The sequence below is a fragment of the Doryrhamphus excisus genome, chromosome 15 (assembly GCF_030265055.1).
Source record: "Doryrhamphus excisus isolate RoL2022-K1 chromosome 15, RoL_Dexc_1.0, whole genome shotgun sequence".
NCBI classification, from domain to species: Eukaryota; Metazoa; Chordata; class Actinopteri; order Syngnathiformes; family Syngnathidae; genus Doryrhamphus; species Doryrhamphus excisus.
Window position 1 is genome coordinate 13,553,244 of NC_080480.1, and position 23,492 is coordinate 13,576,735.

The following is a 23,492-nucleotide window of genomic DNA, read 5'->3' on the forward strand; positions in this document are numbered from 1 at the left end:
TGACACCATCTGGCTTAGTGTTAGGTTGGTATCGTGCAAATGTAATTGCATTTATACGATGAAGTCCTATGATACTACAGAATTATTACATATGCGCCCCCCCTATGGGTTTTCTGCTTTGGAAGCATACATTACAGTACACATATCCTTCAAGTTTAATATATAAGATCAATGCTTATGGCCAGGGGTTAGGTGTGTGGCCATGTTTCTCAACCAATCTTGCTCAAATTTTACACACATATGCTTATCAGTCCTCCAATGATGTGTACCAAATTTCACACTGATTCACCAAAACACCCTAAAGTTACAGTGGGTGTTCTGTAGAGTGAATTTGTATTGGAGGATCAAAGTAAAAAAAAAAAAAAAGAGCATATGATTGCATTGCCCAAAAGCACTAACGTAGGTTTCCCAGAAGTCTACATAAATAGAGAGCATGTAACTCACCAAATAACTACAAAGACAAACACTGTTTGTTTTTTTTCTACTGTTTACATGTATTTTTATTTACTTTATTTATTTTACTTTTATTTACTTATTTACAAATAATGATCCAAAACAAGAAACACGCAAACTCATCCATCCATTTTTTATTTTTATTCAGTCGTTTTGTTTGTTTTTGTTCTACTCTATACATGTATTTTTATTTACTTTTATTTCCTTTACTTTTATTTACTTATTTACAAATAATGATCCAAAACAAGAAACACACAAACCCATACATCCATTTTCTATGCCGCGGGTATGCTGGAGCCTATCCCAGCTGTCTTCGGACGAGAGAGGCGGGGTACAGGGCACATATAGACAAACAACCATTCACACTCACATTCATACCTATGGACAATTTGGAGTCGCCAATTAACCTAGCATGTTTTTGGAATGTGGGAGGAAACCGGAGTACCCGGAGAAAACCCACGCATGCACGGGGAGAACATGCAAACTGGAATTGAACCCTGGTCTTCCCAATCTCCTGACTGTGTGGCCTACATGCTAACCACTCAACATCCATGCAGCCACCATATAACTATAACACCATAATAAAACGTAATACAGTATTACATAAGAGGTACATCAGTCTTTACAGACACATACACACACACATATATACGTATATATATATATAGTATATAGTATATATACACACATATATACACACACATATATACACATACATAAACACACACACACACACATATATAGATATACACAAGAATAATTATATATATAATATTATATTATATTATTATTATTATTATATATTATACATTTTGCTTGACCTGTGACTGGCTGGGGACCAGTCCAGGTTGTCTCTCGCCCTAAACCAGCTGGGATAGGCTCCAACACAGCCGCAAGCCTATAGTGATGATAAGCAGCATAGAAGATGGATGGTTGAATGGATTTTGCTTTAAGTCTTGGCCATAAAAATCGGTTACTCTTTAATACTGTGAAATATTACCTCTTAAACCTTTAGAGACGGATATCCTTAAGGCTTGGCGCCCCTTGTAGCCCGGCTAAAATATACGCCTCGGCTCAATAAAAGGTTGGGAAACACTTTGTTCAAGAAAATGTGGTAAAAAGTGTATATTCTTTGACGTCTTTTGCAACGGAAATGCATAAAATATACAATAAAAAGTGGACTTAACTATCTATGCTTTTATTAGCCACTAGGGGGCATACAGTATGTGTATTTCTTTATGACTTTGACGGCATGACACAATTCCTAAGTTGCTGTGACTGCGGCATCAACGTTTAATTTTGCATCGAGCCGCAATGTCGGCCACCACCGCTATTGAATCATTTACACCACTCCGACGTCCGCACGATTTCACGGCGCCAGCGCCACACTTTTTAAAGAAGTAACAAATGAGACGTCACCACGCCTGCGAATGACACTCCACCCGCTGATGTCCCCCAAACTCACCGAAATTGAACTCGGGTCTCCTATTTGTGAAGCCTGTGTGCTAACCACTCCTACATCACGCAGCTCCTAAAAGGTTTTATTTCCTTTTATTTACAAATTTGGGTAATAAGAGTTTAAAAGTCAACATAGGGGTGTTATTTCATGTCTAGAGGGCTCTAATAATGCTTAAATATTCATTCATTTTTTACCACTTATCCACACGAGGGTCGCTGGGGTGCTGGAGCCTATCCCAGCTGTCTTTGGGCGAGAGGCAGGGTACACCCTGGAATGGTTTGCCAGCCAATCACAGGGCACATATAGACAAACAACCATTCACACTCACATTCATACCTATGGACAATTTGGAGTCGCCAATTAACCTAGCATGTTTTTGGAATGTGGGAGGAAACCGGAGTACCCGGAGAAAACCCACGCATGCAAGGGGGGAAGAACATGCAAAACTCCACACAGAGAATCAAACCCAGACACAATTCCTAAGTTGCTGTGATTGCGGCATCAACGTTTAAATTTTGCATCGAGCCGCACCACCGCTATTGAATCATTCACGCCACTCCGACGTCCACACGGCGCCAGCGCCACACTTTTTTAAAAAAGTAACAAATGAGACGTCACCACGCCTACGAATGACACTCCACCCGCTGATGATGTCCCCCAACACCACCGGACACTGACAACCTTTTAAAAAGCCCCCCCCCCGCCTGCCTGCCATCGATCCGATAAAGACACCGGCACACACATCACAAAAGGCCACATCGGCTTTGTGCAATGAGTCTCTCACTTTGATAATCACACACACACACACACACACACACACACATGGGTTGTGAGTCATATAAAAAAAAGAAGAGAGAAATGTCAGGCAGACGGGAATGGGGAAAGAGTGGAATACGAGGCGTTTGGGAGGGGAAAGAGACATGAGGCAGCCAATGTGCTGCTGTGAATCTTGAGGAGGAGAGTGCTTGGTGGGTGAGGGAGGGAGGGATGCAGAGCGAGCGAGCGAGCGAGCGAGGGAGGCTGAAGATGTCATTCCGAGAGAGGGAGGATTCCTGCGTGATGCTGCTGGATGCGAGCTGGTCTCCTCTAACAGGTCTCAGCAAGGAGCGACGCCGCTACATACATACAAGAAGAACAACATCAGCTGAGTCTGGTTCTAAGTGCGCTCGGAGCAGACTGGCGTTATTGGCCGGAGCTGTGGTCCAAGGGTACAGGGCGGGCTGTAGGGCCATCAGAGGAGAAGGGGGGCGCCCCAACTGTAGGAGGCAAACATCATGAGTGTTCCCATGTTAAAGATCGGGGCGGTGCTCAGCACTATGGCCATGGTGACCAACTGGATGTCTCAGACTTTGCCGTCTCTGGTGGGACTGAACGGGACCGCCATCTCCTCCAGAGGGGGCACCTCGGAGCGGATCGTTAGTGTGCGTATGATTTACTTTTTGTTTGGGAAAAGTGAGAAATGAGCTGGCGATGCATGTGAGAGCAATGTTTGCACTAAACGACGCCGCATGATGATGATTGTGTGTTTTATCATCAACACTGAGTGATGCTGATCCCATCTGTCAGTCAGCAGGGTGGGAGGCAAAGGCTGTTGACTGGGAAGGGGGGGGGTGGGTGGGAGGACTGTGCTTGACCACAGCGACAACGCAACTTGCCATGGATGAGTTGTGGTGTTGTGTTCAAGGTTGCCAAAGTGCGAAACATTGAAGACGCAACGTCATATAGCCATATAGTCATATAGTCATATAGTCTTGTGAAGTGGAAGTATCATTTTTAAACATTACTCTAAACTGAACTGACCACAAGTGAATCCGTTCCATTCATCCATCAGTGCTGATCTAACTGAATTGAAATTAATCAAACTGAATTGAATTGAATGAATCGAGTTCACCTGGGGTGACTGGAAGTGAATCAGAAGTCAATGAATGGAATTGAACGAATTAAGTGAACTGAATCAAATACTCCAGAATGTAATAGAAGTGAATTGACACTGAGTCAAAATGGGCAAGAAGTGAATTGGACGGGAATGAATCAGATGATTAATGCAGTTGAACCAAATGGACCAGAATTAAATCTAATCAAATCAATCAAAACGGACTGAACCAAAGAGAAATGGACTAAATGAAAAGTGACTCAAATGAATACAATGATCAAATACTCCAGAATGTAATGGAAGTGAATTGACACTGAATCAAAATGGGCAAGAAGTGAATTGGACGAGAATGAATCAGATGATTCATTGAATTGAATGCAGTTGAACCAAATGGACCAGAATTAAATCTAATCAAATTAAATGCAGCGGAACCGGACCAAATTTGATCAATCAAAACGGACTTAACCAAAGAGAAATGGACTTAATGAAAAATGACTCAAATGAATTCAACACAAATTCAATAAACTAAACACCCAATATAAACTGAAATAAATACAAAATGGAATTGACTGATACTTCATAGTAGAACTATGAACGGAATGGAAAAAAACGGAAACGGAACGGAAAGCGGTGTCAACTAAATTTGCGTCAAACCAAACTTGACTGAATTGAATGTAAATGGAATTGAAATTAATCGAACTGAATCGAAATGAACTGACTCAATTGAATGAAATGAGTTCACCTGAGGTGACTGGAAGTGAATCAGAAGTAAATGAATGGAATTGAACAAAACAAGTGAACTGAATCAAATACTCCAGAATGGAAGTAGAATAATACGGAATAATATGGAAGTAATGGAAGTGAATTGACACTGAATCAAAATGGGCAAGAAGTGAATTGGACGGGAATGAATCAGATGATTAATGCAGTTGAACCAAATGGACCAGAATTAAATCTAATCAAATTAAATGCAGCAAAACCGGATCAATCAATCGGACTGAACCAAAGAGAAATTGACTAAATGAAAAGTGACTCAAATGAATTGAACACAAATGGAATAAATTGAACACCCAACATAAACTGAAATGTATACAAAATGGAATTGACTGATACTGCTTTAAGTAGAACTATGACTGGAATGGAAAAAAACGGAAATGGAACAGAAAGCAGCATCAAACCAAACTTGACTGAATTGAATGTAAATGGAACTGAAACCAACAGAACTGAACTAAGGAAGAAGTGAATCAAAGTGAATGGTTGGAGCTCCAACCAAACATAACAAACAGAATGAATTGAACTCAACCAAACTGAACTTGACAGACGTTGGACTATGAACAGAACGGAAATGATTTGCATCAAATAGATGGAACCTAAGTTGACTTAATTGAATGTAAATAAGAATTGCAACAAACAGAACTAGCCATGGGACAGTATGAGACTTTATGATAACCTTGGCCCAAAATATCACTGTACCTTTAAAATGTGTTAATAGTATTCTGAAAACAGAAGCAGAGGGTAAACGGTTTATACCACACTTATCCTTGTTCTGAATCATAGACCATCAATGTACTGTATCCGCTCAATGCTAACAAGGCAGCTAACTATCTAGGGCCGACTTTGGGCAACACGGTACACATCTGTGGTGTCAACACATCGAAGCCCAGTTCAGACCGCGAGGAATAACGTGACACAGTATTTCCACGTAGTGACCGCGCCACTTTTTTTCATATCGCAGGAACAGTAGGACAGATTATTTTAGTGGTTTTGGTAGACCCTGCAACCGTAAACCGGGCCACTCCGAAACAGAACTGAACTGGACTAAATGAGAATCAAAATTGAGTCACATTGAATGTAGCAAAACCAAACCAAATCCTTTGAATTGAACCGACGGAACCAAACCGAACTGACTTAAACAAAACTGAACAGAACAGAACTAACCAAGACGTCAATTGAGTCAAATGACTTAAAAACTGAACTGAACCTACGACAACTAACTCCACAAACACACACAAACGTGGAACCTTGCACACAACAAAGTGCCTTAGTATGATTAATCAACACTTTTTAATTTGGGAATTCATTTGGTACTTCCTGATGCTGCGGTGATGAATGACTCTGCTGCTTTTTTTTACCCGAACAGTTTTTTTTGGGTTTTTTTTAATGGCGTCTTGCCGGCGACTGCAAATGCAGCGTTCTGTTCTAATGATGGAAGGAAATTGAACATCCCGAGAGATGTGAAGCCATCTGGATATGAAGTGATGTACGACTACTCGTGTCTATTTGTGTTTAACTATGTATGTTTGTCTTAAGGGGTTGGGAAGGTCCATCTGTTTCAAGACGACGTTCATAATTCATCATGTTTGAGTCCAAATCAGCAATGAGCAGCCATGCTTGGAGGTTTTAAGTATTTAGGCTAAAAAGTATTCCCCTTTAACTTGGTACAATGTGAACACGTCTCTCAGCAGGCCGTTTTTCCGTCAATGTAAAAAAAAGGAGGCGAGAGTGTGAGAAGAGTCTGAATGATTTACCACGCTAAACTCCGGAAATCCTGCCCAACATCGGCGTTTCCCTTTGGGGTGCGCGGCCCCGCTTAATCCATCCATTTCACTTATCTTGCTCACAGTCGAGATGAAAAATTTTCTTTCCGATCCAAAATTCTCTGGGACTCGAGGCTGCAAGTCTTGCATTTTGCATTTCAAAGAGCAAGACGGCATAAAAATATACATGGTTATTATTATGATGTGAGCTTTTATTTTAGCGACTGTACTTTCATAAAAGTTTGATTAAAAAAAAAAACCCACAACGTCAATATTCAAACGTACTTCCTAACATTCTATCCCACTGTTCCCAATTCATACCGACGCAACACACTAGTTCAGGTACTAATGAAAGCTATTATAATATAATCGCACATTAGCCATGTATACATGGACCCAAATATTCCAATTGCTATCGGTTTATTTGCTTAAATGGAAAAAATATACACCTCATTCCGAAAGAAAAGTGCCAATCCAAATGAACATATAATCAGATTCCCAGGGGTGGAATATTCCCTTCCCCAATCCGATTGAGGTATCTTGTACCCGCTCAAACGGAAAGTTGTCAGGGTGTGTTCTTCTTCATTTTTTGTCAATTTCCTTTTGGTAACATATGCTAACCGTTGGTGATGTTCTTAGATTTTGGATTAAAATAAATAGTGCTCTTTAAAAGTATATTTTAGAAGCTTTTAGCGAAATTTAAGCTGGTAAACATAGCAGAATAGACAAATAACCTCCATATTCAACCCAGTAAATGAGATTTTGTATTCGAATTCAGACTTTTTGGTCCAAAGTGGACATCCTCTACAAGCTGGGGTCATGTGACTAAAAGCAGACGGGAAAGGCGAGACATTCCGTGTGGAAGCAGAGATCTAAGTGAATGAAAACAGAGCAGCCCAGCCTTTGACTTAGTGGGAGTCATGGCTAGGGATAGTGCCAAGGAGAAGGCAGTTTAAGTATTCTGTTTTGGAACACTTGTGCTCCAGCGCCTTGTTTAACGCCATTAAATGGATCTAGACCCGATTGCGATATCAAAGTTGACGCTAAATACCTTATTTATAGTTAGTTTACAACCTTCTAAATATGCTTTTTACCAGTATTAGAGACCTCTAGACATGAAGTAGCACCCCTTTAGTCACCTTCACACTCAGATTGCACAATACAGTAGACATAACAGTAAATAAGTCTTTTTTGTGTTTGTGTGTTGAAAAGAATGTGTTCTGTAGGGATGCTGAATGATGGGTGTACAGGAAGTGACATCAAGAGATGAGATTTGTTGGGGTTGGGTTGCTAGTTTTTTTTTAAATTATGGGTTCATATGAAGTATTTTTGTGCCTGTTATGAGATAATTCCAAGTCACCTTTACACTCATATTGCACAATACAGTAGACATAATAACAGTAAATAAGCCTTGTGTTTGTGTGTTGCAAAGAATGTGTTCTGTAGGGAATGCTGAATGATGGGTGGACAGGAAGTGACATCAAGAGTTGAGATCTGTTGTGGGTTGCTAGTTTTTTTTTTTATTAGGGGTTCATATTAAGTATATTTGTGCCTGTTTTTAGATAATTCCAAGTCACCTTTACACTCATATTGCACAATACAGTAGACATAACAGTAAATAAGTTCTGTAGGGATGCTGAATGGTGGGTGGACAGGAAGTGACATCAAGAGTTGAGATTTGTTGTGGGTTGCTAGTTTTTTTTTTATTATTAGGGGTTCGTATTAAGTATTTTTGTGCCTGTTATGAGATAATTCCAACCTGCAATAAAAGCCTGTTGTTCCAGTGATCAAGTCTAGTATTTCTATCTCACTTAACATTGCAGTAACTAGAATACTACAATACTACAAGCTGGATGATGTTACTGTTGCTGTGCAGTCTTTGGTCCCATGACGAAACTAGTTCAAATGCTAAGCTAACCGCACCGAAGTGCGCCCCACCTTTTTGACTTTTTGGTCAAAACCACAAGTGTGAACACCTCCTGAGATATCCCCCCCCCCCCTTCATAAAGAACAAACGCCTCATCAAGTCCCATCACAATTAACGAGACATTTCCTCGCCCCGACTGGGCCCATCATGACTCACCGTGTTTGGTGCTCTTATCAGAGCCAATCTAGCAACGCTCTTGTGACACTCCAGCGCTAGCAGGCCGGCGGCTACAGTGTGGCTGCTGCCTGGCCTTTAGCGCCCCGTGTAAGGCCGCGTCCTACATTCAGCTAAAAGTTCAACAAACGTCTGCTTCATTTGCTTTTTCCCCCTTCGGAGGAGACAGATGAAGACGGGTTCACGCCGGACCGTACGCGACCGGCTGTGAACGCAACATCGCCTGGATGCTTGCGCACATCTGGAAAGTGCAAAAGCGTGTTTCATAATGAGTGGGAGAGACCCTGAAAGTCTGAACGCTGACACGGAAACATGGAGGTTAGCAGGATTTAACATGGATCACCTTTTTTTTACGCCATTTTTGGTTGTACTGGATGAATAGGTTGGATTTGCCAGAGGATATTCTACTTTAAAAATGTCATCTGTCATTCATTCATTTTCTACCGCTTATCCTCACGAGGGTTGCGGGGGTGCTGGAGCCTATCCCAGCTATAGACAAACAAACATTCACACTCACATTCATATCTATGGATAATTTAGAGGTACTAGATAACCTCCATCCATCCATTTTCTATGCGGCTTATCCTCACTAGGGTCGTGGGTATGCTGGAGCCTATCCCAGCTATAGACAAACAACCATTCACACTCACATTCATACCTATGGACAATTTAGAGGTACCAGATAACCTCCACCCATCCATTTTCTATGCGGCTTATCCTCACGAGGGTCGCGGGTATGCTGGAGGCTATCCCAGCTGTCTTCAAGCGAGAGGCGGAGTACACCCTGGACTGGTTGCCAGCCAATCACAGGGCACATATAGACAAACAACCATTCACACTCACATTCATACCTATGGACAATTTGGAGTCGCCAATTAACCATTTTCAAGCGTAAAAAATGGCTACACTCACTTAAATATGACTATAAGGTATTCAGAAGAGCATTGAAAGACGTGTTGTGCTATGTAGTATTCAACACAGGTCACTAGGGGTCCGTAGGTGTCCATTAAGTTACATTGCAAGGTGTAAAGGTGACTATAGGGGTGTTATTTCATGTCTAGAGGGCTCTAGTAATATTCATTCATTCATACATTTTCTCCCGCTTATTCACACGAGGGTCGCCGGGGTGCTGGAGCCTATCCCAGCTGTCTTCAAGCGAGAGGGCGGGGTACACCCTGGACTGGTCGCCAGCTAATCACAGGGCACATATAGACAAACAACCATTCACACTCACATTCATACCTATGGACAATTTGGAGTCCATAGGTATGAACCTAGCATGTTTCATGGAATTTGGAACTCCACATAGAGATGGCTGAGGATGGAATTGAACTCGGGTTTCCTAGCTGTGAGGCCTGCGCGCTATCCACTATACGACCGTGCAGCCCTAATCTGTCATTTATGTCCCTAAATTAGCCTAAAATGGCAAACATTTGTTCCTCATGACAAAAAAGTGCAATTTTTGGGCCTACTTAGCATAAACTAACATAATCATCTGTTACAATTTCAATTTGGACTTCAGTTCAAGTCCTGCTATTCACGGAGGTCATATTCCGAGACACCAGCTAATGGCAAAAAACATTGAACCCCATAAAAAAGCCATAAAAACGCCCATTTTTAAACACACTAAACCCTATTAAACCCATTTTATATTGTGATTTTCACATTAAGACACAATTACATACATACAGTACTAACACAATGTGCCGTTCCACAACATTATGTCTTGTCAAAGCATCTTCCTGCCGGAACCACACACTCTTGACGACGCTACTTCCTCTACGTGTTCGCCACGTCCTTCCAAATTTCCCCGAAATTGTGTACTTCGGCATGTACTGTTACTCCCGCTGTAGGTGAACTACTCAAAGCCGGGTCACAAGCTACATAATTATAATTAATTGTCTAATTTACTCGCATTATTTTGACCGCATTAGCTAAAAACGACCTCATTTATCTGTCTTATTGAAACAAATTAAGTCATTAAGTACACAACAGCACTTTTATGTATGCAAGGATGTTGGACAGCACCATCTTTTGTACTACCCCTTGGTATTACAATTATTTTGTGTTTTTAATTACCGATACATGACAAATCACAAAGGATACAACACAAAAGTACTTAAAGGCAAAGGCGTTGATGATGATATATTTCTATGTACTTTATATTTGTTTAAGTGGCTAATTTACTCTGCTGGAATATTTCATACTACAAAAATTGTTATATTAGTTGCATTGACTTTATTTTATGACTAATACAGAGCCTTATGACAAGACGAATGTCATTTTAACCCCGCCCCACCCTTTTATGGACTTCAATCCTGTCACGGGTTTGAGTGAAAGTCTGCAAATCCAGCCGAGGGCTGCAAGTTGCTGCAAATAAAAAGGTACTCCGATAAAATAAAATCCACATAGTGTTTAATCAAATGATCCATGGCCCGGAATCCATCAACACAATTTGCTCCATCAGGCTTCAAAGCGGCTGTCATAAAGTTTTATGGTCCTTGACAGACAGCGGTCAGGTGACCCCTATCGCAGTTTGATAGTGAAAATATTGGATTTAGTCTTCAGGTCAGTGGAGTTTTTATTGAAAGGTATCAAAACACACACACACACAAGTATGGAAGCATGTACACTTTACATGTGATTACTGAGAGATTTAGTAATCAAAAAATCACATCTCATTTCTTTTCTCCCACTTTCTATAGTTGTCATAGCTAATTGCCATGCTACCTAAACACCTCAGACGAGGGTTTACTGATGCAAAATGTACCATGGTGAGGGGAAACTGGATTTAGTGGGAAAAAAAAAAGTAGTGATGAGTGACTGGCAAGCATGAAGCAGATGGACTTGTGTTGGAGGAAACGCCAACTGCTCATTTCAAGATGTTATGCGTGTGTGTGTGTGTGTGTGTGTGTACATGTTTGCATTCCAGTTTTTTGCAATCCAGTTTTTTGGCAGGCTTGTGTAGGAGAGTAGTTACATACGAAAGAGCTTTAAAATAGGTTTTTGTCAATTGACCAACCAACCAACCAATCAATCAAAAAAGGTATTGATGAATACCTCGGCTTATTCCAAACGGAGAGCAATACTTGTGAGGATAAGCGGTAGATAATGAATGAATGAATGAATGAATGAGGAATCCTACTTCAGGGAAAATTCCCTTGTCAAGGTCAAGTCTGGAGCCAATTAACTGCGATAAACAAGGGATGAGTGTAATCAAAAATTCACTTTATAGACAGTGATTATAATTTTACATGCAGAATTCATAAGATCGAATTCAATAACGTTGTTCACCTTTTTTTTTTTATTAAAATTGCTGGCACTCGCAACTTTCTTTGGCCCCATGGCGGGTTATTTAGCAGTGGCATTCAAAAAAAAGTGTCAGAAACACATATGAATTGACTTGTTTGTGGCACTACTGTATGAAAATGGATGCCATTCATCCATTTTCTAAACCGCTTATACTGACTGGGGGGTATGCTGGAGCCTATCCCAGCTGTTTTGGACTGGACAATCATTCACACTCACATTCATACCTATGGACAATTTGTAGTCTCCCAAAACAGGGAGAACATGCAAACTCCACACAGAGATGCCCTAGCAGAGAATCGAACCCAGTTCTCCTAGCTGTGTGACCTAACCACTCGTCCACCATGTGACGTGAAAATTTGGCAAAAATATTTTTGACAAAAACTGGAGTGGCCAAAAAAATACATAAATAAATACATAAGTATATATATACATATATATATATAGATAGATATTTTTTTGGCCACCCCAGTTTTTGTCAAAACTATTTTTGCCATGCCATTTTCGAGCCGTATGGTGTACGAGTGGTTAGGCCACACAGCTAGGACACCAGGGTTCGATTCTCCGCTCGGGCATCTTTGTGTGGAGTTTACATGTTCTCCCTGTTTTGGGAGACTCCAAATTGTGCATAGGTATGAATGTGAGTGTGAATGATTTTCCAGTCCAAAACAGCTGGGATAGGCTGCAGCATCCCCCCGCGACCCCAGTCAGTATAAGCAGTTTAGAAAATGGATGGATGCTGTGTAAAAGCACATACAGTGGCAGCAATAGCCTGCCTTGGCTCTGTTCTGTGTAAAAGGCAAAGACCGGCTCTTCAGTTATGCTGATGAGGCAATTTTGCGAGATGTCTGTGTTGAAAAAGGCTAAACATCACAAGGTATCACCTGTGTTAGGTCTAAAATCACAGACTTTTCATCACACCATATTCTAATGAATGAATAGATCAGAAATTCCCAATAGAGACACAAAACTAAGTGGCGATATTTCGTTTCATTTTCACCTCCTGTTGGAATATTGGCTGTATGTCCCAATACTTATGCTCCAAGAGCCAGACAAAACATCAGGGCCACAGGGAGGTGATCCGGTTTCCTTCAACAAGAAGTGTATTTAGGTTAGTTTATCTTCGTTTACTCTCTTCGAGAAAGATGGCACCGGGTTGCCCGTGCATCCCGATTCTCTCCAGACTTGCAAAACCCAACTTGACGCATTCCCAAACTGCCTCCCCTTCTCCCCTTTCTTTTTCCTCTTGCGAGATCAGCTGACTGGCGTGTTGTCGCGGCCCGCACGCTCTGCTGGCACCGCCCGCCGCTTATGAAAGTTCTAATAGACTTCCCGTCATGCTCATAAAAGTAGGGAGCAGCGGATTTATGATCTCATTTACCCGCGCCTGTACGGCAGCCAGCTCCGGGGGCGCTCTAATGAAACACGGGAGGATGTCCATCCTCTCGACAGCAATACTGCCAGCGCCGGCGCCTAATTGGATAATCCCGCTGAACTTTGTTAATCATTAACGGCCTCATGGCTTCATCGCTGCCGTTGTTGATTAGTGGAAGTAGTAGACGTCGATTAGTTGGTTGCTGTAATGCTTGCTGCTGAACAATACGGTTTGTCAGCATCATGTAGCTTAACCGTCGTAAGCAGATGCTTGGATGACCAAAAATGTGATTGGCAGGATGAAAAATTAGCAACTGGGCAAAATGGAAAGGAAAATCATGCTTAACAATTAGCATAATATGCTTAACTATGTACAGTATAGTCTTGCAACTACTGCATCATATTTTACAACAAATCTTTAAAAATGTATTCCGGTAAAGTAGTCGACTATGATTGACATTTAGACCAGTCAGTGACAGTGTAAAGCAGTGGTCAACAACTTTTTTTTATTCAATTTTACATCTCATTCTTAAAAAAATGTCCAGCATAAAATTTTCCCTTGACAAATGTGATGGTCATTTAGACCAGCCAATGACTGTATCAAGCCGGAGACCACACAAGAACACGGAATCGCAGTACTATGAGCTACTGTAACACGTAAACAAGTTGAATATCATTTGCATTTAGACCGGCCAATGACTGAATAGAGCCAGAGACCATACAGGAAGTACTATGAGCTATTGTAACAGGTAAACAAGTTGAATATGATTTGCATTTAGACCGGTCAATGACTGTATCAAGTCGGACACCATACAGGAAGTACTATGAGCTACTGTAACAGGTAAACAAGTTGAATATGATTTGCATTTAGACCGGTCAATGACTGTATCCAAGAAGTTCTATGAGCTACTTTACCAGGTAAACAAGTTGAATATGATTTGCATTTAGACCGGCCAATGACTGTATCAAGCCAGAGCCCATACAGGAAGTACTATGAGCTGCTGTAACAGGTAAACAAGTTGAATATGATTTGCATTTAGACCGGCCAATGACTGTATCAAGCCAGAGACCACACAGGAAGTACTATGAGCTATTGTAACAGGTAAACAAGTTGAATATGATTTGCATTTAGACCGGTCAATGACTGTATCAAGTCGGACACCATACAGGAAGTACTATGAGCTACTGTAACAGGTAAACAAGTTGAATATGATTTGCATTTAGACCGGTCAATGACTGTATCCAAAAAGTTCTATGAGCTACTTTACCAGGTAAACAAGTTGAATATGATTTGCATTTAGACCGGCCAATGACTGTATCAAGCCAGAGACCATACAGGAAGTACTATGAGCTGCTGTAACAGGTAAACAACTTGAATATGATTTGCATTTAGACCGGCCAATGACTGTATCAAGCCAGAGACCACACAGGAAGTACTATGAGCTACTTTAACAGGTAAACAAGTTGAATATGATTTGCATTTAGACCGACCAATGACTGTATCAAGCCAGAGACCATACAAAAAGTACTATGAGCTACTGTAACAGTAAAACAAGTAGAATATGATTTGCTTTTAGACCGGCCAACGACTATAACAAGCCACAGACCATACAAGAAGTACTATGAGCTACTTTACCAGGTAAACAAGTTGAATATGGTTTGCATTTAGACCGGCCAATGACTGTATCAAGCCGGAGACCATACAGGAAGTACTATGAGCTACTTTAACACCTTAAAGGAGTTGACTGTGACTGACATTTAGACCGGCCAATTACAGCATAAAGTCTCAGACCAGGCAAGAATGCGGGATCCAGGGGCTACAAGCTACTGTATGTGTGATAATTTGACATGTAGACCGGTCAATTACCGGTAATATTTGCAGATACAGTATAGTAGGACATACCGACATATCCTTGCTAGTTGCTATGAGGTAATTTAGTTGACTATGACCGTTCTATGACAATATAGTCAGAAAATGTGCAAGAAGGCGGGACCAAGGTAAACTTGTGGACTATGATTGCTCATAGCAACCAGTTTGCTGCATTGGCAAGTAGACTGGCCAATGACTGTTAGAGACAATACAGTAGATGTACTGCTCTGTATGCTATATGGGTGATGTGACCTACTATATTGACATGAAAACCGACCAATGACTGCAGAGTCTCTACAGTGTCTTTATGACGAATGTGTGTTGACGCTATACTGGGTGCTATTTAGGACATAAACTGGTATGATGGGATATCCTTTTTGGCCATTTGTAAAGACCTGCCAATGACTGTGTTATATGAGGCGTTTTCCGCGGGTGAGTGACTGCATCACCGCTATTGCTAATTGGCATGCCCACCCCTAGAGCAGAGCATTCATGTGGCACACAGGAAACAAGAAACAAATTGATATTCACGCCATTACCACAAAGTGATATTCACTAAGCGCTAACTGCCACTGATCCCCCTCTGAGTCGCCATCGTGAACCGCCGCCGGCGATAAAGTCCACCGGCCAAATTAGCCGATAAAAATAAAAATGGCCTAGTAAAAAAAAAAAAAATTTAGCAAGCACCCAAAAGTTCTACTTTATTGGTTGGAGAGGAAAGGCTTGTTGTGGTGGTCGGGCGAAAAAAAAAAAATGGCCACCGAAGTGATTTGGTGGCCATCACTTGCATATTCCATCTTATCTTTCACATCATCTGGAGATGCTGCATTTCTAGGGCAGTCAACGCTTTCCTGTCTCTTTAAACGACCATCATGTGTCCGTCAGGGGAAGATTTCATCCCGAGTTTATGGCATAATAGTGACAGCACACCACTTCGACCTGTCTAAATCATACATACATTGCTTCAATTTGCATTTACATGCATGTTATTACCAGTGAAAAATGGGCTGCAGGCTAAAAATGGCCCATGGGCCGCGCTTTGGACACCCCTGGCTTTAAATGAACCCATTCTTTTTGCAGATAGACATCACATTATGAAGTGAATCCCTCCTTGCCTGAGGTTGTCCGTCTGAATAGGCAAGTTGGAGCAGAATGGAAATTGGAACGCACTCAAATACGCTCTTAATTTCAGCTCGGCGTTTATGAAATATTAATAAAGAGGAGAGAAGTGTTGCTGAGAAGCTGGAGGAAGTGCGCTATGAGTTGGAAAATGAAGTTACGGACACGGCGGAGCGGACGGGCCTCAAGTATTCCCCCCCTGCTTTAACTTTGACTTTATGGATGCATATATTATATATTATGATGACATATATTGCATAGTATGCAGGCGACACATTTATAATGAAGGCATTACATGCTCACACAGTTAACTACATGCTATCTCCACCTGCTATCACGCCAAGACTCCATCATCAATGTCCTCCATACACTAAGAGTACACCCACAGATTTGCAGGAATGCATTACAACCGCACTGCTTTCCAAACAAAAAATGCTCATGGGGGGGGGGGGTTGTTGCATATAAAAATGCATGCATTATTAAGTAGGCTGCTGTGAGGGTTTGTGTAAACATATATACAGTATACACATGCAGCATGCCGCAGTACAACAATGAAAGCAGACACTAGAGCATGTGGACACAAGAACTCGAAAAATTCGATACCAATCAAAATGAAAAGTCTAAAGAAGCAAGAAGCAATGGAAATTTCCACTTTAAAGTGGAAACTGTGAGCTTACAGAATCAGCAATGCACTGTACAAAAAATAACAAGAACAAGAAATAAAAGTACATAGAATTCCCTTAAGGCAAGCTGATTTTTGCACATTATTTAAATAATGTATTTAATATATTCATTCATTTTCTACCGCATATCCTCACAAGGGTCGCGGGGCTGCTGGAGCCTATCCCAGCTGTCTTCGGGCAAGAGGCGAGGTACACCCTGGACTGGTGGCCAGCCAATCACAGGGCACATATAGACAAACAACCATTCACACTCACATTCATACCTATGGACAATTTGGAGTCGCCAATTAACCTAGCATGTTTTTGGAATGTGGGAGGAAACCGAAGAAAATTCACGCATGCACGGGGAGAACGTGCAAACTCCGGGGTGGAATTAAACCTGGGTCTCCTAGCTGTGAGGTCTGCGCGCTAACCACTAGTTTGCCGTGCAGCCCTGTATTAAATATAATTTCACTTTATTTTATTTTTTATTTTATTTTATTTGTTCATTTTCTCTATGTGGAGTTTGCCCGCCTCTCGCCTGAAGACAGCTGGGATAGGCTCCAGCACCCCGGTTGACCCTCGTGTGGATAAGCAGTAGAAAACGAATGAATATTTAAGCATTATTAGAGCCCTCTAGACATGAAATAACACCCCTATATTGACTTTTAAACTCTTATTACCCAAATTTATAAACAAAAGGAAATCAATCCTTTTAGGGGCTGCACGGTCTCCGAGTGGTTAGCACACAGGCTTCACAAATAGGAGACCCAAGTTCAATTCCACCCTCGGCCATCTCTGTGTGGAGTTTGCATGTTCTCCCCGTGCATGCGTGGGTTTACTCCAGGTACTCCGGTTTCCTCCCACATTCCAAAAACATGCTAGGTTAATTGGCGACTCCAAATTGTCCATAGGTATGAATGTGAGTGTGAATGGTTGTTTGTCTATATGTGCCCTGTGATTGGCTGGCGACCAGTCCAGGGTGTACCCCGCCCTCTCTCCAGAAGACAGCTGGGATAGGCTCCAGCACCCCCTGCGACCCTCGTGAGGATAAGTGGTAAAAAATGAATGATTTTAGTCAACAAAACACAGTAGTCATTCTTTCATTCATTCCCGAAATACATTTGCCAATTGATTCCTATATTCATACATTCATTCATGATGACAGGCGCTTCCATGGCTGTGCTGGGGGTCAGGAAATGAATATATATTGTACATCTTTAGCATACTTTAATACAAAGTAGATTCAATCTGAATATAATGCCATATATTGTAATTATTAGGGTGCTTATCATTGATAGAACTGTAATATTCAATAGTAACGCCCACAATGCTATCACCACAGTTCATTTTATCATAATAAAAAGTTGAAATGAATTCGACAGAGTGAGAGGAAATGAAGACATGGTGTGTGTGTGTGTGTGTGTGTGTGTGTGTGTGTGGTTGCTGCTTTATAGTCCAGCCTTTGTTGTTGGCCAAAAAACATTTCCATGTGATCCGTGGACCAAAGAGGACGACATTGCAGCGTCGCTCAGAGGGAAACGAGGCGATTTTATTTGCTGCCTTCTGCCTGCACTTATGTTGATGGCTCTTTAATTTCCATCTCCAAAATGGCTGATCCTTCTCTCATTACATTTTGGCCTTGTATGCTAAAGGATGTGAATGAAAGCCTCCACAAGCCCATGCATGTATGTGTTTGTGTAGTTGTGTGTGTGTGTGTGTGTGTTTGCAAGCACTCAGCACTACTTCTGATTGGATTAGTCCAAGAGACACATCCATCCTTTCAGCCCCGGCCTCCATCCTCCCCCTTCCTCCACCCAGACCCTGCTGGTAACAGGCTGCATTATTGATCGGCGGACAGCTCCATTTCCTCCCCGCGTCCAAACTTATCGAAGCTTCTGTTTTTCACACAGCCTGAATCCACTGCTCTTCCTCTTTGATAGTGTTGCTTCGTCATCTTCAATGAAACCTATACTCCATCTCCTCATCTCTTGGATTGTCTTTTTTTTTTTTTCCATGGTGCTGTGTGGTTTTTTCCCACGCCATTTAAACAACCACTGAAAAGTACAATACAGTACCAGCATTCATTCATTCATTTGAATGGAGCTATTTGGTGCTGGAGCCTATCCCAGATGTCTTTGGGCGAGAGGTGGTGTACACCCTGGACTGGTCGCCAGCCAATCACAGGGCACATATAGACAAACAACCATTCACACTCACATTCATACCTATGGACAATTTGGAGTCGCCAATTAACCTAGCATGTTGTTGGAATGTGGGAGGAAACCGGAGTACCTGAAGAAAACCCATGCATGTGCGGGGAGAACATGCAAACTCCACACAGAGATGGCAGAGGGCGGAATTGACCTCCGGTCTCCTAGTTGTGAGGCCTACACGCTAACCACTCGTCCGCCGTGCAGCCTTCCAATTGAGATATTTGGTGTAAGAAAAATATAACTTATATATATATATATATATAATTTATATATTTTGACAAAATTTATATATATTTTATATTAATATATATATATATAAATTTATATATTTTTACAAAATGTATATATTTTTTAAAAATTAAAATTTAAAAATTACCTCAGTTTTGGTATGAATAAATTAATAACAAAAACCTTTGGGTGGAATTGAACTCCGGTCTCCTAGTTGCGAGGCCTACACGCTAACCACTCTCCGCCGTGCAGCCCTCCTATTGAGATATTTGGTGTAAGAAAAATATTTATATATATATATATATATATATATATATATATATATATATATAATTTATATATATCTAAATTTATATATTTTGACCATTTAATTTTATAAAAAAATTATTTTATAAATATTTTTTAAATAAATTTATATTTTTTATAAAAAAATATATTAATTGTCAAAATATATATTTTTTTATAACAAACATAATATATATATATATAATTTTTATAAATATATATATAAATTTTGTCAAAATATATACATTTATATATATATAATTTTTTTGTAAAAAAAATATATAAAAAATTGTCTGAGTTTTCGTATGAATAAATTAATATCAAAAACTTTAGTTTGCTGTCTAAAGAGGCACAACATGACGTGATGATAAAGACCGCCATTGAAAAATCACTTGACAACATTCAAACAGGTACTTTAACCAAGTAAACAAAAATAAGCAACTAGTGCACAACTAATTGATGAATTCATTTCCTCCGTGACTGCTACCTACAGTATCGTTTACCCCCTTCATGGTGCCTTTGATGCTGCAAACACTCAACCTCGCTGTCCCCCCCCCCATGCGCTGCTCTCCACTACTGAAAGCTAAAATTAGACAGCAAGTGATTTTCGCTAGTTGGAGGGGAGGAATCAATTGCCATTAATTGCCTTTAGGAGAGAACAACTTGTGACAGGGCTGCGAGACAGAAAGAGAATCCCAAGAAGAAATTACAACTGCAGCTAACTTATGGTGACAGAATGGGCACAACTAATCACCATACGGAATGTATTAAAAGGTCTTTTTCCCCTCTAAAGTCTGAGATGAATGTAATGCTTTAGAAATCTTTCATCTTTCCATGCTTTGCCGTAGCGGGCGTCAAAACAGCAAGCGACAGCGCCGCATCTCTAAATGTACATGTCGCTGTGTTGTTTGTGGTCCGCAGGCGCTGTACCCGAGCCCGGAGGAAGGCTGGCAGATCTACAGCTCGGCGCAGGGCGCAGATGGGAAGTGTATCTGCACGGTGGTCGCGCCGGCCCAGAACATGTGTAACCGCGACCCACGCAGCAGGCAACTCCGTCAGCTCATGGAGAAGGTGACAGCTGTCCATAACACAACTCGTTCTGAGACACAACTGTGAACGCGGGCGAGTCGTTCGCGAGGCGCCGGCTGTCGGGCACACGATGTAAAGTGTTGATGATTTCTTGGGAAAGTTTCTTAACTAGGGTTGTTGTATGCGTTGTTGCCTCCATCAAAAGGTGTTTGTTAGCATCAGCAAGGTCAATTGATGCCGCTACATTATCAAAGCATTCTTGTATCGTCGTCAGGTGCATGGTCTACAAAAACAAATAACTGCCGTTATCTGTAATTACTCAAAAAAGACAGGTGTCAGGTTTGTACAAAATTCCGAATGGAACTGAGAATGTCTCCCAGATTCCAATTCAGTGCCATGAGTTTGAATTGAGTTTGCATGAAGTAGAATTGCTATTGACCAATTCAGATTCATTCATTTATTCATTTTTTACCGCTTATCCTCACAAGGGTGAAGGGGGTGCTGGAGCCTATCCGAGCTGTCTTCGGGTCGCCAGCCAATCACAGGGCACATATAGACAAACAACCATTCACACTCACATTCATACCTATGGACAATTTGGAGTCGCTAATTAACCTAGCATGTTTTTGGAATGTGGGAGGAAACCGGAGTACCCAGAAAAAAACAACGCATGCACGGGGAGAACATGCAAACTCCACACAGAGATGGCCGAGGTAGCTGTAAGGCCTGCGCGCTAACCACTCGTCCAATTGAGATATTTGATGTAAAAAATATATGATGTAAAATATATATATATATACACACACACACACATATACATATATATATATATATACACATTTTTATGAAAAATAGTATAAATAAATTTTGTCCAAATATATACATTTATATATATATATAAATTTTGGTTTAAAAATTATAAAAAATATATCAATAAATATATTTATATAATAAATAAATATTAATGTATTTATTATATAAATATATTATATATTAAATATATTCATTTATATATTTTTATTTTTTTATAAATAAATAAATATTTATTTATTTCTTTTTATATTTTCATATAAGTTTTATAAATATATAAATATTTTTTATTTAATAAATATATATTTATTTATTCATAAAATTATACAAAAATATATCAATAAATATATTTAATATATAATAAATATATTTATATAATAAATATTTATTTATTTATTCATCCCCTGCTGTACATGTAAAAACTAAACAAAAAATGCTGAAGTACCCACTTTCACAATGATGTAAAAACAGTCAAACCTTCACCAAAATGGCATCATTCCATTTTGGTGCAGTTCGGGATAAAGGCCCCACTTCCATTGGGGCTATGTGGTGCAATGGTAAAATAGAGCTTCCATTATTGACACCTAGTGGACCTGGCAAGTCTTGACTTATTAAGGATCTTAGCTTTGTTAGCTGTACTTCCATTCTAACCATTCAGTACATTGTTTGGTTTCATTTGTATTGTTGCACAGTAAATAAAAGTGGCTAATCAATTCAGCGCTAAAACCCTTTTGATGCAGGATGTTTTTGACCTCCTGTTCCGTGTGTTTGATGCAAATAGCTTTCCCGTCACAAGCGTGCCAAACACAGATCAGAGGTGAGACAACGGACAGGAAACAGGCATGTTTGTTCTCCAGGTGCGTGTCAACTAGCGGTGTTCCGGGCGGAAGCAACAGCTTGATAAGTCACCTCTGCAGCTTCTTCTATTATTCTAGCAACACAGAGCAGCGCAGAGCGCTTGCAAAGGGAGGAGCGATAAAACGCGCAGCCTGACATTGATGTGCTCCTGCGAGGGAGGCGGGGTTAAATTGAGATGCAAGAAGGGAGCTCCGAGGCCCCGCCGGATCAGTCGGGTACCTGAATTCCACATATTGCATTCTGCCTGGCTGAAGTTTGTCTTTCCCCAGACAGACGGTGTCTGCTGCAGCTTTCAAGCGTGCAAAATTTACACGCATTTAGGGAAGAGTGGAGCCGAGATGGTGTTTTCTGACACTTGACTCAGGGAATAGTGTGTTTTTTTGGTGGGAGAGTAAGTTGCATAAGGGCTTTTATCCAATATATTTACAGTAAATTTGTGGTTCTACCATATCTTACTTATTGTGTGGCAAATATAGCGTAATAACTATAAAAGCAATCTTCACTCGCTAAATGTACTGCAAAAAAGGGCAGTAAGGATAATTCATAATGCCGCCTACAGAGAACATACTAATTCCTTATTTCTAAAATCACATATACTTAAACTTGCTGATATAGCTCATCTTCAAACAGCTAAAATAATGCATAAGGCTAAAAATAACCAATTAGCTAAAAATGTCATCCAATACTTATCTACAAGAGAGGAGAAATATGATCTCAGGGAAGAACTACATTTGAAACACTTATATGCCAGGACTACGTTAAAAAGCCATAGCATTTCAGTATGTGGAATCAAACTATGGAATGGATTGAGTAAGACCCTCAAACAATGCACAACGATGAGCCAATTCAAGAAACAATACAAGCAGTTGATGTTTGCTAAATACAAGGATGAAGAGTCTTGAACCAGTCATGATGTGCTATATATGTATCACTATATTGATACTTACTATGGTACCTGTTATGTCATTGTATGGTCATATCGCCTCGTACTTCGGTACGTGACATAAATAAAACTTAAAAATTACAAAAAAAAACAACAAAATTACTTAAAACTATATTATGAAAGCAGGAAGTGAACAAATGTAACAGTTACTGATTGTAAAAGTACCAGATGGAGGGGTAGGATTTAATAAGCTTTGCTTCTTCCTACTCCTTTTGGACATGTGGAACTGTGAACTGATTATGTGATGCATTCAATTGTAATCTGATGCATGTTCAAATGAAATAAAACCATTACCATAATTATATATTGGTTAATAAAGGTGCCCTACTGTGCATTATTACCTTTTCCAATTATGTTCCAATGGTG

General features: G+C 40.4%; 1 protein-coding gene across 2 annotated transcripts in view; it reads left to right on the forward strand.

The window, feature by feature from the left end:
* The window catches only part of olfm2a (olfactomedin 2a), a 68,583-nt gene that overhangs the window by 27,531 nt on the left and 17,560 nt on the right, over positions 1-23,492 (forward strand). The window contains exons 1-2 of one of the 2 annotated variants that reach the window (XM_058050280.1): positions 2,928-3,333; positions 20,408-20,557. In XM_058050280.1, coding sequence (XP_057906263.1) covers positions 3,187-3,333; positions 20,408-20,557 — 297 coding nt within the window. In that variant the 5' untranslated portion in view covers positions 2,928-3,186. Of the gene's footprint in view, positions 1-2,927; positions 3,334-20,407; positions 20,558-23,492 lie in introns of those variants that run through there. The other variant, XM_058050282.1, reaches the window with a different exon arrangement.